At 39.3% G+C, this 18,675-nt stretch overlaps 1 protein-coding gene across 3 annotated transcripts in view; it reads left to right on the forward strand.

Moving 5' to 3' along the window:
- Window positions 1-18,675, forward strand: part of Gabrb3 (gamma-aminobutyric acid type A receptor subunit beta3) — a 389,323-nt gene that overhangs the window by 338,143 nt on the left and 32,505 nt on the right. For all 3 annotated transcript variants that reach the window (XM_034495967.3, XM_034495984.2, XM_034495976.2), the window contains 2 exons: window positions 9,448-9,530; window positions 12,764-12,901. In XM_034495967.3, the coding sequence (XP_034351858.1) occupies window positions 9,448-9,530; window positions 12,764-12,901 (221 nt within the window). The remainder of the gene's footprint in view (window positions 1-9,447; window positions 9,531-12,763; window positions 12,902-18,675) is intronic.

The following is an 18,675-nucleotide window of genomic DNA, read 5'->3' on the forward strand; positions in this document are numbered from 1 at the left end:
GTCTCACTGTTCCTCTCCCCAAAGAAATATTCATACAAGTAGTTATATGTTGATGTTTTTAGCAAACAGTGTTCAGAGATACCATTTGTAATACCAGTAGTCTAAGAGTGCAGAGCTAATTGAAAATAATATATTAGGACAAAATATATTGTTATAAATTCAAGCTGGTAAACTTAATATGCATGGTAACAAAACAAAGAATATATCTGAAATAGCTGCAAACAACTGAGAAGGAAATCAAATCACAATGACAAATTCACTAAATAACAAATAAACTGGATTTTTTAAATGAGGAAAGAAAAAGCTTCCAAACACAGGAAAGCAACTGGCATTGCTGTGGAAGCCTGCCCTTTCTTATTAGCAATCACTTTAAAATGTAAATGGATGGACCAATCAAAAGCTAGACTGACAGATCAGGGTGTCTAGAAATAAATCAGGATCTAATTATACACTGTCTACAAAAAGTAATCCAGAAGCACAGACTCACACAGATGTCTAAATGCAGAGCTGAGTCAAGAGCCAAGTAAGCTCAGAGTGAAAGGGTGAGAGCGTGTATGCCATAAGGGTGGTAGCCAAAGATGTGAGGTGATGGTGTTGATCTTAGAGAAAGCCAGCTCTAAGTTAAGAAGTGAAGCAAGAGATAAAACACTAGATGTTTATTAAAGGGCCACCAAGAAGATAATAACAACCATGAGCATACTAAGCATCAGAGTGACGAACTATAGGAAGCCAAAGGCCATGAAGGGAAAAGGAGAGCTGGTAACCATGGCAATCTCTGTGTGAGTTCTGAGAGTAATTTTTCTGTTTAGAACGCGCACTGAAAAGATGAGTCTGCTCACATTAGTGACCTTAAGGAACTGAAATAGAGGGAGGTGATGGCCAAAACCTAAAGCTAGAAGTGTGATGGTGAGAAACTGAAGCAGAGTAGAGCAGAAGTGAAGGGCAGTGCTGCTACACAGAAACAGCCGAAGCCCATCCTGGGGCCTGGGAGGGGAAAGGGCACTCAACAGGGCTCCAGACTTACATTTACTTTGTGGTTTCTTTGTCATGTGCTGGAGATTTTCTTGTTTTCCTGTGAGCCAAGAGACTTGAGATTTAAGCAAAATTTTGTGTTATGGTAGAAGGTCAGGAGTGAAAGTCCCCATGCTCTCATTGCAGGCATCCCTGTTATGAGCTTTTCAAAATGATGCCACACTTGCAACAAGTCAGACCAGGAAGCCAAGTGTAAGCCTCAATGCTCATGGGGAAAAACTGTCAGTGAAGAAAAGCACGGTTCCACGAATGGTGAATGTGCATTTTCAGTGTTTTGCAAGAAAAACAAAACCATCATTTTCTTAAATAATGGGATGAAACCAAAATTGCATATTTTTTAAGGACCAACACATTGACATGCTTTTATCTAGATTGACAAGGAAAAAGACAAAAAAACACAAATAACTAAAATCAGATTTTTTTAAAAAAAAACATGGGGCTTCCCTAACAATTATTTATGAACAAGGGATACACAATAAAGTTTATGTGCTATAAAATTATAAAAATTGGATGAAATGAACTAATTTTTAGAAACATAAAGCATACCAAGATAGAATCATGCAGAACGTAGGCAATATGAACCTCTCAAAGGGCAAGCTCCACATTGGATGGCCCCTATAGTTTGTTCAGCCAGACCGTGAATAATAAAATTAACACCAGTGGTGCTTTCTTAGTTCATACTTGGTCTTTGAGGCGAGCAGTACAGGCGTGTCAAAGCCAGAGCATCATGCTAAAGGAAAAGAAGTCAGCAGATAGAATCCCTTATAAATACTTAGGTAAAAACTAACAAAATATTAACAATCCAAATCTAGCAACATAAGCCTTAGTCAAGTGGAAAAATATTACAGAATAACTTTGCATGAAAATTAGTGTAATATTATTAAAGTAAAGGAAAACAACACACATTATTAAAATGAAGGAAAGCAACACACATGATCATTTCAATTCAAGTGGACCAACCATGACAAAATTTAACAGATTTTCATGAAAAGATCTTGCAGTACACACGGAGTAACCTTTATTAGATAATTTCATTGTGTATGAAAAATGCATAAAATCATAATGGTGAAAGACTGAAATTTTCACCCTAAAATCAAAAATAAGATACCCAATTGTCACTTCTATCAAAGTGGGAAAGCAAGACATAAACTTACTTCTTCACAGATGGCATGATCCTGTGTAAAAGTCAAAGAACTGTATAAGTACTCCAGTCTATTATAGCTAAAAATGAAGTCAGCAAAACTGTGGAGGACAAAATAAACCGAATCTGTGCTTCTGTGTAACAATGAGCAGCCTTAAAGGCAGGTTAAAAAAAAAAAAAAAAAAAAAGCAAATCCATTCAGATCATCATCTAAAAAGATAAAAATTTAGTTCTTTAAATGAGGTTTAAAAATTATGTTTAACAAAGTATAAATGTGGATGGTGGTGGTGACTGTACTTGCACTTGAATTCAGGTACCTGCAAAGGCCAGAGGCACTGAGTCCCCTGGAGCTGGAGTTATAGGTGCTTATGGGCTGCCCAGTGTGGGTTCTATAAGAATAGTATAAACTCTTAACAGGTGAACCTTCTCTCCAGCCCCAAAGATAATATCCCAGGCTGTTCTGAATTGTTGTGAGATCCTTCTTTCTTCTTTATATTTTACTGGTATGATTTACTATACCTCATGTTTGCTTTTTAACAACATTTTTCCTCGAGGTGGCCAAGACTGACCTAAAACTTTTGATCTTCCTGCCCCAGCTTCCTGATTGGTGGGACTATAAACATGTTGTATTATACCGGGATAGGGATCATTTTAGTTATAGAGTTGAAGACTATTTCAGACACCAAAATCTATGAAATGTTGTTAAAAGAATTTGAAGAAGATGTAACCAAAAAGAAAAAAAAAAGACATCTTGTGTCTTGGAAAGAAATATGTATATTTAAGAGGATAGTCCCTAGACATTTCCACATTCAGCTTAACCCTATTAAAATACAATAGTATCTGTATGATTGGAAACTTCTATTCTAATAACCCATGAAACCCCAAATGATGCCAAGTGTCTCTAATAACCTTTCAAAAGAAAAAAGATGGAGACCTAACAATTTGTAGTTTTAAAATTTGCTACAAAACAATGTTTCTCAAAACAAACCACTTGTCATAAGGGCAAACATACTGTACAGTAAAATAAAATGAATAACCCAGGAATAAATCTTGACATGTTTAAATTAATTTTAAATTCATTTTTATTATATTATATGTTTGGGCATTTTTCCTGCATGTTTATACATGCAGTACTTATATGCAGTGTCTATGGAGACCTAATAATGACTATATCCCCTGCCCCTGGAATTGGAGGTTTGGACAGGAGTTTTGGGCCACCATGTGGGTACTGGGAATTTAGCACTAGGTCTGCGTCAAAAATAAGTGTTCTAAACTGCTGAGCCATTTCTCCAACTCTATGAATTTTGACAAGAATGCCACTAGTATTCATGAGAGAGTCAAAAGTCTTCTTAACAAATAAGGCTAGGAAATACTGGAAGTCATATGTGAAGGAGTGACTCTAGGACTACAAAAGACAACTGAATGGATCCAAATCTTAAGAGTTAAAATTATACAACTCTTAGGACAAAATAGGAATGGTTGCATGAGATTGGACATGGCAATGAATCTTGACTATGATACCAGAAATACAACCAAGAGGCAAACAAACAATCAAAAACCAACCAACAAACAAAAAAACAAACAAAACATAAATTGGATAACTGCAATGTTCAAGGAACTTCTGTGCATCCAAGAGCATAGTAAGCAAAGAAAAGCAGCCCCCAAACAAATAGTTAAAGCAACATACTAGGGGAAGTATGCTTTAAGAGAGAACCAATCCCAAGCATCCTAATCAGATCAAGATAGTAGCACGGACTCAAAGTATTTTTCTGATTTTTTTCTCTAATAGTTTTTCTTTTTTCACCAGAGTGCTGAGATTAGGGTATTTTTCTTATAAATTCTCTGGTCTTGAGTCTTGGGTACCAACTTTCCTGTCCAGGAGTTTAGGACACTATGCTCCCTATTTTGTTTTTCAGCACAATGATGGTTTGGTCCTGTGTGGAGCTATGCTCTCAGACCGTTTATAAATGGATAGGAGAAAACTTTGCCTGTCTCACCTACCAGAAATGATGCAGTGCATAAAGGCACCATCCTTGATGCTTTTATGTAGAATCAGATACCTCTGTTATAGGAAAATATTCTACTAAAGAGCATTTACCAACTGCTAGATTACTGAAGTATAACAAGCAACTGGAAATCCTTAATGAACATAATATATGTGCATTGCACATTTGTCCGAGGCATGAACAAGTATGTTTGCTGGCCTTGGCTAACTAACTCATAGGCTGAATGTGAGTGCTCATGAGCTAGCCCACAAGGATGGTCTTTGAGAAGTGTTAGTGACACCTCAATCTTTTCCCTGTGTCCATTCTTTTGGACTAGGAGACTCACTTGGCATTGCTTTCTTATGGCAGAGGAAGAACCATAAGGGACCAGATCCTCCTGTCATTACCAAGCTGTTCTACTACCCATCAGACAAATCAGGTTACAGGGTTGAGTCACAGTTAAGAGATACAAAAATGCCTCTGTAGTGAAGCTCATCTAGGTAAGGTGAGGGGAAGGCTACAACACACTCAGCTTGTTCTGATGATTTTTGAAGGACTCTCCCTAGAAAAGGGCTCTGGACATTCCTGTAAATGTATTTTCATATATACTTTATAAAACACAACAAAACATTGGATAACTGAATTCCTGACCCATGCCCTGTGCTGTCTATGGCTCTCTTGTAGATAATTGCAGAAGAAGAATGTGTTCTCTGTAGTATTTGGCTTAGGTGTTCAGTCTTGGCACCTGGGTTCCTAAACCTTGAAAAATAATGGTTGCCTTTGTAAAAACAAACAAACAAACAAACAAACAAACAAACAGCCCTAGACAGTCTGGAATGCAGATCATGAGAGTTGGCATAGGCAGCAAAAGGGATTGGAAGAGTGGTTAGCTGGAAAACATCAGCTGCTACATGGTGCTGCTTCAGCCACAGATAGAGATGTTTTTCAGTTCTGGAACACTTATGTCGATCCATCCCTGGTCCTATCAGTGTGACAAGGCTGGAATTAGAACCAAAGGTATGTTTCACTCTAATCTTCGTTGAGGTAATATTCTCACACCCATGGTGGACAGTGGACTGGATTCTTCAGAGCTCTAGTCTGCAGCAAAAGGATTCATAGCAACCAGTTGATCTTTGACAAGGGGCACCTCTGAGAATCTTGAACAGTGAAACCATGGCTACTAAGAAGTTTCAGGGCTCTTCTGGAAAGTGTTTGATTGTGGGCAGTCATCTCTCACTGTCTTATATCCACCACCTTAAAACCAAGAAGGGCCAGGATACCTCTCTTCAACATTTCTCACCTAGTTTGGTCCCTTAATGTTCCAAGTCATTTATTCTGCAAGTTTTTAATGGATCACTTGCTATGGAAAATACTGTTCTGGTACTAACAAATTGCCGTAGGCAGAGCAAGCTGAGCTTTGACTTTATAGACTCAAACCAAAGTAGACAAAGAGCCAACCAGTCAATAGTCAGATGAATATGCCCTTTTGTAAATGGTGCTCAATGCAATGAACACATTGACATGAGGCAAGGTGAGGAGAGACAGCAGGACCAGAGTTCTTTAACTCTCACTGTATTTGAGAAAGCTGACAAGAATAGTGCCAGCACATAGTCAGCTAGGAACATTAAAATTAATACTCACAATTGTCTTTCTCACTACTAATACAAAAGTAAAGAGGCATGAAAAACTAACTAGGTTGTACAAGATACACTGCCTTCTCGGAGCTATGACTGGCTGATGTCTGAATACAATCCAGCAAACATTAATAAAGAAGAGAGAACTATAGAAAACGAATGAAATAAAAAAGAGAAAGGAGAGAAGCGAAGGAAGACATACTTTTAAATATACATCGTTTTAATATAATGTATCTCTAATATATGCATTCATTACTTACACACACACAGAGAGACAGAGACAGAGAGAGAGAGAGAGAGAGAGAGAGAGAGAGGGAGAGAGAGAGAGAGAGAGAGGAAGAGAGCAGACAGACAGACAGACAGACAGAGGAAGACAGAGAATAGAAGTAGCAGACTGTCAGCCTCGTGGGCAGCAGTAGATTTACTGTGTCACTGTCCAGGACATCAGCTCTCATCATTCCTACCATGTGTACATATATCTCTGCTTTTCGATCAGAAGCTTGCACTAAAGCAGGAAGATTCTTGTCTTCAAAAGCAAAAAAAAAAAAAAATGAAAGCCTTAAAAAAATAATCTGCTGAGCAGAGAACTTCACTGTCTTGTTGTCTTTTCTTATGTCTGTGATATAATATACAGTCCAAAGCAATATTAAAGGAAAGAAAGTTTCTCTCAGATCACAGTTTCAGGGTCTAGTCCATCAGGAAGGTATGTTATAGAATCCAGAGTCACACTGCATCTGCAGTCTGAAAATTGCATGATAGTGCTTGGCTTTCTCTTCTTTCATGGCAAGGCCTAGCCTACAAAATAGCTGAGCCCTCTTTCAGGGTGGGTCTTCACACATCAAGTACCTCAAGTAAGAAAATAACTCATAGACATAATTATAGACCCTTCTCTCTGCTGATTCCAAATTTTATGAAGTTAGTTTTGTAAAGTTGGATAGCTAACACCAACCAACACACTCACCCAGTGATGCTCAATTTCAGTTGGTTGGTGCCATCATTCATTAGAAATAGGAATGTAGTTCTCATACTATAGCAGGCTGTGGAAGTGGAGTATAATGGTCCTCTTCTCAGAACAAAAAGAAATAGGAAGAAAAGAAGAGAGAGAAAAGAAAGAAATGGAAAGAGTGATTGAGGAAGGGATATAGGGAGGAAGGCATAGAGGAAGGAGGAGTGAAAGGAGGAGGGAAAAGAGAAAAGAGATACAGGAATCAAGACATATATAGGAGAATGGGGGATTGCAAATATAGAGCCCATGATGTTACTGGGGCTTATCAAACTCGACCAGATCCATTCAGTAGGCTTGAGCTCTCAATTCTGGAGTCTGAAACTCCCTGTCTTTGCCATTTCTGCTAGAGCTGAATGGTGCAAGTTTCCCTCAGTCACTTAAGTTACTTACCTAGTCTATGAGTTAAGTGAGAGGCTCTGCTGTGCTGCACAACCTAGCCCTCTCTCTTCTTGCTCCCACACCTTCCCTTGCCCCAATTGTTCTTTCTCCTATAGCCCAACAGCCTGATCTTTCATATACTCTTCACTTTTATAGCGTTCAGGTTTTCTAAACAGTCGTGGGGTTTTCTAAGTATTTCTTCCAAAGAATGAAAAGTAGTGAACACATGTATTTCTGGGGGCCATGCCTAGGCTCTTCTTCTTTATTTCTGGTTCTCTCTTGAAGGCAAACCAAAGATGGGGGTCAGCATCAGTGGGGGCGAGATATTTAAGATTGCTGTATAATAACAAAATGTTTACCTATCTTACATCTAAGTCACTTTGCTGCAGTAGTTGACCCGCCTGTCTGAGTTCCTCTCAGGCCAGAAGCTGCAGTCTCTGACATTAAATCCTCATCTTAAAACAGCAAAGGATTAAGTAATGGATTGATTGCTAGAGACATTTTCCTCTTTTCCAGATGCCTCTTCTTAGGGGGTAGTTTGGAGTAATAAACTTTCACTGAACCAGGAGAAGAGAGGCATGCTTGTGGAAGGAAAAACTTTTACACAAGCAATTATGGATTAAACTAACATAAATTCATACAGAGATTCATGCATACATATTTTTAAATCTTCATACAAACCAGTTGGGCCCAGATTTCATACTATCTCATAATTATGTACTTACACACACACATCCATATATATATATATATATATATATATATATATATATATATATATATATGCATATGCATAGATGTATAGATGTATAGATGGAGAGAGAGAGACAGACAGACAGAGAGAGAGACAGAGAGAGAGAGACCAAGTGCCAGTGCAGAAAGAAGAAAGAACTCACTCATTCTGGATCCAAAATGAGTACCAATCTTTATTTCATAGAGAAAGAAAAAGCTTCTACCTATTATTGCTAAATGAATTTAAACCAAATCTGTTAGAAGAAAGCTTTGTTCCCTCTGGTATGACTAAGCCTGCCTTGCTATTAAGAAAATTCCTGTTCTGCCCATGGTAAAGAGAAGCTTGCCTGCTCCTTTTGCTCTTTCTACAGCTTCTTTTTTTGTCTTTCCTTTTGTATTCTGCCTTATAGTTCCTAAGTTATCCCACTCTGCATTCTCCTTCTAATCTTGCTCTCTCCTCCTGCTCTGATGCAACAGTGCTCTTACTCCCAATGCCTTTACTTCTAAGTTTTTCTTGTGTTCAGTTCTGTCTAAAAAGTTCTCCTAAAGTCTGTCTCCTCTCTTTGTCCTCAACACTTCTATATCATTCAGAATACATGATTACATGGTTAAACATTCACCATAAGTTTACACATAAATTCAAATTAAAAACTGAACAAGAAGTTTACAACGGAGAATCCTTACATGCCTATCTATTAGGAGTAATTATCTGGCTAAACCTTCATCATCTATCACCAGCTCTGCAGGATCATGGACAGTTAAATACCAAACCTTTTGTAACTAACATATTAGTGAAGTTTGTATAGATAAACCCAGTCAATATTTTATCTTATTAGATAAAGATGATCATTATTGCAGCAAAACGGGAAGATCTGGATAAGCCCTCCATGTCAGAAACAGTTGCTGGCAGGAAAACCGACTTCTGGACTTATTCAGGCTTCCCTATCCAGTTTTTGTAAATTACGGTTCGCATAGTTTTACAATGAGTGGGAGGCTGCTAAGCACAATACCCTTACCAATATATATGTGCATACACGGGCACATGCCTTCAGGTTGGGGGAAATGTATTAGGAAACAGATAGTAGAAGGTAATAATCCCAATTATAAACTCTTTTCTAATGAATAGGATGGCATGTTGGAGTAAATAATTCCACGATTTAGGAAAATGTGTTCAGTTTTGGATTATAGATGGAGTGCACTCCTTGCTTTCATTCTCCGATGCATGGATGCACACTTTTAAATCTTACTCCAAACGTCATTAACATGTATACCTTTCACTTGTCAATTTAGAACAGGTAAAGGAAGGAAAACTAAACATCATTTTGTTTTCTTGATAAAGCAGATGTGTAGTATATTCAAATCATGCATTCAAGGAATTTGTTACCCATTCAAAATTCTCAGTATACCTGGAGGGAGGCTTTGGTTAGGTGGACTTTAGAAAGGGTGGCTTATGTGTATGTGACTTATGTCTGTCTAGAAGCAGTTTTTCTCCTCTGTTTCTTAGCACACCTCTAATGTCACACCTGCTATGTGTTTCAGGATCACCACAACAGCAGCATGCATGATGGACCTCAGAAGATACCCACTGGATGAGCAAAACTGCACCCTGGAAATTGAAAGCTGTGTGTATTTGAGTCTGCCCTCCTCCTTTTGTCCTTTGAATTTTAAGATTTTTTTTGTTGTTGTTGTTGTTGTTGTTATTGTAAGTTAGCATGTATACGAAAGTACTTACAATGTTCTTATCATACTTATAGCTATCTTAAAATTAGACTGGGAAGCACCTCGATGGTTGAATGCTTACCTTCTACACACAGTAGAAGACCCTGGGTATCATTCCTAAAACACAAAACAAAACAAAGTATTAGAGGATTAACTCTGATCAATTTTACTGTGAACACAGAGAAAGACAGAGATACACAAAGAAGAAGAGAAAGCAAGAGAGAAGCAGAAAGATTGAAAGACAGAGGTGTGTGTGTGTGTGTGTGTGTGTGTGTAACTCAGTATAAAAGGGTTTTTTATTCTAATCTGATTAGATAGTCTGTTTTCTGTGCTGAAATAGGAGAAAACAAATATCCCCCATCTCAAACCATTCAGCAAGAACAGAGCAAATACTGAGATGCAATTTTCTTACAACCTGCTTCATCATGCTAGAGTGGCTGGACTGCTGGGACCCTGGGCAGCTGGAGTGAAACTCATTTCCCATCAGAATCGTAGCCTTACAGGCTGGCCATTTCTGCATCTTGACAATTTTCTTCAATTTGAGAAGTGTTCAGATGCCCTACTGATAATTCAGTGCTGTATACCTCTACGGGAGAGTTGAAGCTGTGTTACTAACATCTAACAAGATGTGCATGTGCCTCCTGCCACCTGAACAGTGCCACCTATTGATCCTGCCTGACTTGTCATTATTACTAGTCTCAACAAGTGTTTGTACTGAATCTGTCACAGCCTGATTTATTATTAATCTCAACTGGTGTTCTAATGAGATTTGGGTGGTTAAGTGAAGTTGCTTTTGTGGTGTCATTGGAAGTATTTGTGGTTGCGGAGGGTGTATGGAGCTTAAGAACCAGGAGAATACACAGTGGGGGCTGTATCTAGTCATACTGTGCTCTCCTCTGCTTTATGGATCAATGTCCATCCTTCCTGATAGCTATGAATTCAGAGAACAGAAATGTAGAGTCATAGATACAGAATTGGAGCTTTTAAGGACTTTGGCAATGAAGCTTCAAAGGCTCAGAGGAAAGATGGTGATGCCTACAGTTCCTAGGATTATCCTAGGAAGTGAAATGTCTTCTATTTGGCTAGAGGCCATGGCTCTGCTGAGACTATGGACATTTTAGGTAGTGAATGCAAGCTTTTATTTAGGAAGCAGCTTCAGCTCCAACTGCCTGCACACACCTCTGGGTGTGATTGATATTGCTATGTGACCTGACTTCAGCAGGTGTTGGGCAAGAGATTTCGTGGGCAACGGATGACTTATCTTGCAGAATTCCAGACTGACAGTGTCGGAGGACAAGCAGGGAATTACTTTCTGTTGGCTTCTATATACTGGGAATGGAGTGAGAAAGTGTTATCTTTGTTTTCCATTCGAGTATAAATTGTTGATCCGTTAATTTATCCCTCACATACTTTGCAGAGTTCAGCTCTATGCCAGCACTGATGTTTAGCTTTAATTTTGTTTTCTGTTTCTGGGATTATACCCAGGGCTTCACATGTGTGAAACAAGCACTCTACCATAGAGCTGCACTTTGACCCTGTGCATGAACTATTGTAAGTACAGGGACCTATAGAACATAGGGGCAAAGTGGTTTCCAGCCTGGAGTATATGGTTCAGAGAGATGTGAAACAGACAGAAAGAGCAATAAGTGTTTTAAAATACAAAGAATTGTGGGTAATTGTGGGGTTGTTCAGAAGATGGGATCTCATGGAAGGCTTCTGCAGAAAGCTCTCAGTAAATCATGTGACCTGGAGAAGGTTGGGGCATTTGAACATCTGAGAATGGCTTCTGCAGAGAACACAGCTGCTCTGGGCACAGGAGCTGTTCTGAGCAGGAAGAGGCATGCATACCTGATCTGGTAATGGGAGAGGGAGACACATCACATTGGTGTTCATCTTGTAAGTTCCTGAGTTCTTTGTAAGAAGTTTGGGCTTGTTTTTTCCATTGTGTAGAAAGCAACTGAGGGCTTTACATAGAAGAGTGACATAATCAGGTAAGTATTTTATTAGAGAAGGATTTGTCAGGTCAGGAAGACAGAAAGAGATGCTAAATGGTAGGTGCCACATTGTGGTCTTTCCCATAGGACTGCAGATTGCTCTAGGGTCATGATAAACACTGCAGAAGCTAGGGTCCTGGGCTATGAAAGCATTGGTTAAATTTGTTTTATATGTGTCCAAATAAAAAATTCTATTGCATTTAAATGATATATTTTAAAATTAGATTTATGCTTTACTGATCTAATTGAAAAGTGGATGTGATGGTCTCTGAGTCCAACATTTAGCAGACGATATAGGTCATCTGGTATTGGGTCATGAGATCTTACTCAAGGGAGAAACAAGAAAGCAAGGAAGGAGAGAAAAAAGGGAAAGAAGGAGGAAGGAGTGAGGGAAGAGAGAAGGTTGAAAGGGAGAAAGGGAAGGATGGGAAAATATTAAAGGAAGAAGAGAGGAGGAAAATAGACAAAAATAAAAAGAGATGGAAATAATTATACAATTTGCTGTGATCTTCTGGGTGACTCCTGGCTAGTGAGATAAGACTGTGCTTTGTTTCTCATTGATTTTCTCATTCTCAAGAAACATTGCCTGTCTTTCAGGTAAGTATGAGAACTGACCCCAGAACTAGGTGAGAGATACAGCCTTTATTGTTATCACTCTCTTCATGAGGAGTGCACCTATGCCAGGAGTTTCCCAGCAAAGAGCATTTCTAAAATGGTCAGGTACCTTTAAGGAACTCTTGCCATGAGACTCCAATTGGGAGAGTTGGCCCTTAGTCTCTCTAGCCATTCCTGAATCTTCATACCTGCTTTCCCCCAGCATCGTAATCCACCCTGTAAAAATGTGTGAAAAACTTCCTCTAGATGATGCCTAGGTGTCTATGTCACTCTGGTCTAAGCTGTTATCTCCCACAATCCCAGTTCTCTGCCTTTCAAGACCATCTTGGTACAAAACAGACTGCTGAGGTAACAAAGAGATACCTGAAAGCTTATTTTTTCATTTTTCTCACAGATGTGCACATAAAGTAATTCTTTAAATCTAATAAAGTCACTACTTTTAACAAAAATAATTTCTTGGGCTTTACATTGCTATTAAAGTGACAGTGTCTTCTATCCACCATGTTCCTGCTTCTGTCTCCTGGTAGATGGCTACACCACAGATGACATTGAATTTTACTGGCGTGGCGGGGACAAGGCTGTCACTGGCGTGGAAAGGATCGAACTCCCACAGTTCTCCATTGTGGAGCACCGTCTGGTCTCCAGGAATGTTGTCTTCGCCACAGGTGATTCTGTATCCACTTTTAGTCCTTTTAAGATGCTGGATGCACTGACAGTATGGTCTCATAGTGAAGTGTTTGTTGGCTGGCTTACATCCATGCTGCTCTCTGCACACCACATGGTCTTTTCTGAATGCTGTCTGGTTAAGCTTACCATGGCCTGAGCTTAACCACCTTTCTTATCCAACTACCCATAGACAGAAGATATCTTCTGCTCTCTGTCTGGGCATGCTGAGATTTGATTACATTTCTGTCACATGTATTTTATGGCTGTGGTGATATCTCAGTTGCTTTTCATGCTCTGCATGATAATTCAGATGATAAATAGAAGTGTTTTTCAAATGATAAAGAATGGCCACATGCACATACAGTGTTGAAAATGCTAAAGGAAAGCAAAACTGTCCGTACATTTAAACAAAAAACAACAGCTATGAATCATTCTCGGGGTTTGATACATTAAGGAAACTGGCCCTTTGTTATCTGCCTAGTTCCTGTGGGTGACTGCTGTCTCTTCTGTCAACTATGTCTGGTTCATTTCACCTTCATGCTGCTTTTTTCTAGAAGGTACTCTGCCTTGCTCCTACTGTCACAGCTATAGTGGCTGGGTTACGTCATTGCTGCATACCTTCACAATCTCCTTCCATGTGTATCACCAGAAGGGACTGGTCCTATTCACAGCATAATTAGCTTTCTCCCCAGCCTACTTACTGTTTGCAATTGGAGTGTTAGTCATTGAGTATATACACAAGAGCTCAGAATTTTTAACCTGTGTCTCTCCTCTCCAACCTGGCTTCTACCAGCCGATGTTAGGGGAAACAGAAGCTTGAATTTTTAAGTCAGGTTTGTCTCCATGGAGTACTGCTGAACTGTGGTCTGCAGATCTGTGGAGACATGCTTTGTGTGGGGCATGGAGAAAAATCAGGATTTGAGCCTTAGCATCAATGATATGTGTGCACAATCAAGAAAGCTGCTCTGATGCATTGAAGAAAGTGGTTCATTTATTATGTATAAAACTGGGACATCATCAGTTCTTTTCCCCAAGCCTTATGTGGAAAAGATCTGCTCAAAGTATGCTGGTAGTATTTCTATAGCAGAGAGATCCTTCCCCTGTCTGCATTTTTCACATTTTTCACAGTTGCCTTTGTGACAAAAACCTGCTAACCTAAGACTCTCTTACAATACTCTCTCAGATGCCCAGGGAAGTTATGGACTGGGCAGCACATAGCCTACCTTGGTCCGCCACTGTTTTTTTTAAGCACCTGTGTTTTGATTTGTTCAGAGGTACAAGTCAAACTGTACTTTGTAAGTATACATGTTGCAGGAACAGAGGGAAGTCTTCTAGCTGTGACCCATGATGTCATCACGATGCAGCACTTATAGACTGACTTGAGTTCTACCTTCACCAAATACTGCATGAGGCTTGATATAAGTTATAAAACCTTTCACTCCCAAAGAACTTATACATTCAAGTTACTCTGACCCATGCAGAAAGAAATATCATGGCCCTTGTCATCTTAAAGACATTTTAAAGCTAGATGCAATCCTAAGTTTTTGTTATCACCTGGTGTTGTGAATTAATGCAATTCTAATCAGTCATATGGATTGAAAGACTTCATCACCTAAACACAGACTATCTAACAAGGAATAGGAAGGAACAAAAATATCTGTCCACTTGAAAAGTAACAAGTCATACAGAGCTGCTGAACCTATAATATATACTTGGCTGGCAGGTATATATTAAAATGAATTGTTTCTGCAGAAGAGATAAATATTTTACACAGAAGAGATAACTCAAAACCCAGTGACATTCTGTAATCAAGGATTAAAATACCATGTGTCAAAAGAACACATAAATTCTGCTTGTCCCTGAATGGAATTCAGGACTGGGCCATTTGTAATGAGGTGCCTGCTTTAGAATTGCTGTAGAGTTACGGAATGACAACTGGGTTCATTAGTGCCAAAAACACTTCAGCTCCTAGCATGATACCAATGTTCAGAATAGTGTTTTGATTTGTTGTAAAAAAAGAAGCCAGGCTATACAGTACTAACTCTCAACCACAGTAACATTTTTATGTCAATTTTATGCCACTAATGTCCCTGGGACCCCATACTGTTGCAATGTATTAGCTTATGTTAAAGTATAGAAAAATTGGAAGTCAGTAATGCTGATTGGCACCAACTATGTTCATGAGCCCCAGGGTCAATCCCTGGCACTGCAATGTAAACAAACAAATAAATTAGAATATTGAAGTGGTGTTGATATAGGAAAATTGAACATAGCTACCATGATGGTCAAGGTTCTTCCTGCATAGCAACCACTGTTTATCTTTAACGTTTTCCATAACTAATCTTTCTAAACTCTAAGTCATCATTTTCTAATTTTTTTTATGTTAAGTGGGTTCTTATTAAAAACATGTAGTTCATATTACAAAAGAGCTGTACAAAGTATGAAGTTGGGAGAAGCAACAATCTACTGAACCATTGTGTGGCACCTATATCTGACTCCTTTGCAGTCTTGTACCAAAGGCCAGGTGTTCTAAATGAGTTGGGCTGCCGTGCAGGCTTTTAAGAACTGATACTGGGGTTGGAAGCCTCCACATCCTAATCCAGGCCCCCGGAGTGTTGTAATTCAATACCAAGAAGTCATAGAGGACAAGAAAGAAATGAACCACCTGCCACTGAGCCCTACTCTTCTAAACTGCTGTGTTAGCGTGATGCTACCATATTCCTCAAGCCACTGACCAGCTCTGATACTTTTTCCATGGCCCCAGTCCCTGACTCATGAGGTCTTCAGTTTAGCACTCTAAACTGTTATCTCAGTGACTGCGTTGAATTGTCTTCTTTTCTCCTGCCGCACATTCTTCATTACACCTCCAAGCTTTTATTCAGATTGTAGCTTCTCTTTGATATGTTTTCCTTTTTCTGTCTTGTACTAATGCAGTCCATTCACACTCTCCGGTGAGCAATTCTCCAATGACTGCCTCTACTCATCTCCCTTGTGCTTCTCCTTCAGCTCCTTATTTTTCCATTGAAAAGCTTTGAGTCACATCTGGTAAAATTTCTTGTCATCTGTCAAGTGTTAATCTCACATTTCATCAAATGTTTTATAAAGCCTCTTGAGTAAATGTCTTCGTATCTAGCCATGTATTCGAGGTTCTGACAAATTATCCAAACTCCAAATAATGAGTTCTCCCAACAAAACCACCAGGAATAAGAAAATAGAACGTGGACTATACTCATTAAGCACTTGGTTAAGCAACTGACTTCTTGAGAAATCCTAAGTCTACTAGCTATGTTCTTTTCTCATTCTGAATTCTAATTTTTTTGAAAGTGCTCATAAACAAATTACTCAGGGTTTACAAGCAGCAATCTTAACTCAAATCCAGAAGCCTCCATTGTGGTGCTTTCTAAGAAAGGACAGAAGCATGGTAAGAAGAGACAGACCCATAAAGATAGTGACAGACAAGATGACAGGACACTGGGTTATCTCAATGTCACCCAGTTCTCAGTAGGTTCCAGTCTGCATGGCATCTCATGCCTGTAAAAGATACTGAAAAAATGAACCTGTCCATGTAGTTAGTAGATGTTGGTCGAGCTCTGTGAACTTTTATAATGAAATTCCAGGAATAAGTACAAATGAAACATGTCTAGAGTTTTGTGATTCTTTTGGTCAAGACCTAAAATAGTATTAAAGCTTCTAAACAAAATTTGGGCGTGTTGTAAGTACTTCATTTCCTGAACTTTTAAATTTTTTATTAATTGTTTTGTTTGTTTACATTTCAAATATTGTTCCCCTTCCTAGTTTCCCCTCCACAACCCCCACCCCTATCCCCTTTACTTCTAAGGGGATACGCCTCCACCCATCCACCCACTCTTGCCTCACCCCTATAACTTCCCCCTTCGATGGGACAAGCCTCCACAGGACAAAGCACCTCCCTTCCCATTAATGCTAGACAAGGCCATTCTCTGCTATATATGTAGCAGGAGCCATGGATCTTCCCATGTATATATACTCTTTGGTTGGTGGTTTAGTCTCTGTTTGTCCTATGGGGTTGCAGTACCCTTCAGCCCCTTCAGTCCTTCTTATAACTCTTCCATTGGGGTTTCCAGGCTGAGTCCACTGTTGGCTATGAGAATCTGCATCAGTTTTAGTCAGATGCTGGCAGAGCCTCTCAGAGGACAGACATACCAGGTTCCTGTCTGGAAGCACTTCTTGGCATCATCAGTAGTGTTGGGGTTTGGTGTCTGCAGATGGGATGGATCTCAAGGTGGGGAAGTCTTTGGATGGCCTTTGCTTTAATCTGTGTTCCATTTTTTGTCCCTGTATTTCCTTTAGACAAGAACAATTCTAAGCTAAAAATTTTGAGATGGGTCAGTGACTCCACTTCTCAAATGGAGGTCATGTCTATCTACTGGAGGTGGTCTCTTCAGGTTCTATCTCCCCACTGTTGGGTATTTCAGCTAATGTCAGGGAGCCTCTGGAATCCCTGGCATCTGGGACTTTCTAGTGCCTCCAACCCACCCATTCCCCAATCCTACTGCTACATATTTCTATTCATTTTCCAGGCTCTCTGGACTTCTTCCCTCTCCCTTCCTATACTTGATCCTGCCTCCATTTTCCTTCCCTCACCCTTCTCCCACATAGGTCTCTCCTTCCCTCTGCCTCCCATGATTATTTGGTCCCCCTTCTAAGTGGGATTGAAGCAGCCACACTTTGGGCTTCTTTCTTATTAAGCTTCATATGGTCTGTGAGTTGTATTGTGGGTATTCTGAATGTCTGGCCTAATATCCACTTATCAGTAAGTACATACTCCATGTGTTCTTTTGTGTCTGTTAACTCACTCCTGATGATGTTTTCTGGTTCCATCTATTTGCCTGAAAAATACGTGAAGTTGCTGCTAATAGCTGAATAGTATGCCATCATTGTTTAAATGTACCACATTTTCTGTATCCATTCTTCCACTGATGGACATCTTGGTTGTTTCCAGCTTCTGGCTATTATGAATAAGGCTACTATGAACATAATGGAACACAGGTCCTTGCTATATGTTGGAGCATCTTTTGGGCATATAAATATGCCCAGTTGTGGTATTCCTGGGTCTTCAGGTAGAACTATTTCCAATTTTCTCAGGAACCAGCAGATTAATTTCCAGTGTGGTTCTATCAGCTTGCAATCACACCAACAATGGAGGAGTGTTTCTATTTCTCCACATCCTTGCCAGCATATGCTGTCACCTGAGTTTTTATCATAGCCATTCTGATTGGTGTAAGGTAGAATCTCAGGGTCATTTGCATTTGCATATCCCTGATGACTAAAGGTGTTGAACATTTCTTTAGGTGCTTCTCAGCCATTTAAGATTCCTCAGTTGAGGATTCTTTGTTTAGCTCTTGAACCCCATTTTTCATTGGGTTATTTGGTTTCCTGGAGTCTATCTTCTTGAGTTCTTTGTATATTTTGGATAGTATTCCTCTGTTGGATGTAGGATTGCTAAAGATCTTTTTGTTCTATTGACAGTGTACTTTGCCTTACAGAAACTTTTCAGTTTCATGAGTTCCCATTTGTCAATTGTTGATCTTTGAACCTGAGATCAGGAAATTTTCCCTTGTGTCAGTGAGTTTAAGGCTTATTTCTACTTTCTTTTCTATTAGATTCAGCATTTTTGGTTTTATGTGGATGTTCTTGATCCACTTGGACTTGAGCTTTGTACCAGGAGATAAAAATTGATCAATTTGGGTTCTTCTACATGCAGACTTCCAGTTACCAGCACCATTTGTTGAAA

Source organism: Arvicanthis niloticus, chromosome 1 (genome assembly GCF_011762505.2).
Source record: "Arvicanthis niloticus isolate mArvNil1 chromosome 1, mArvNil1.pat.X, whole genome shotgun sequence".
Taxonomy (NCBI): domain Eukaryota; kingdom Metazoa; phylum Chordata; class Mammalia; order Rodentia; family Muridae; genus Arvicanthis; species Arvicanthis niloticus.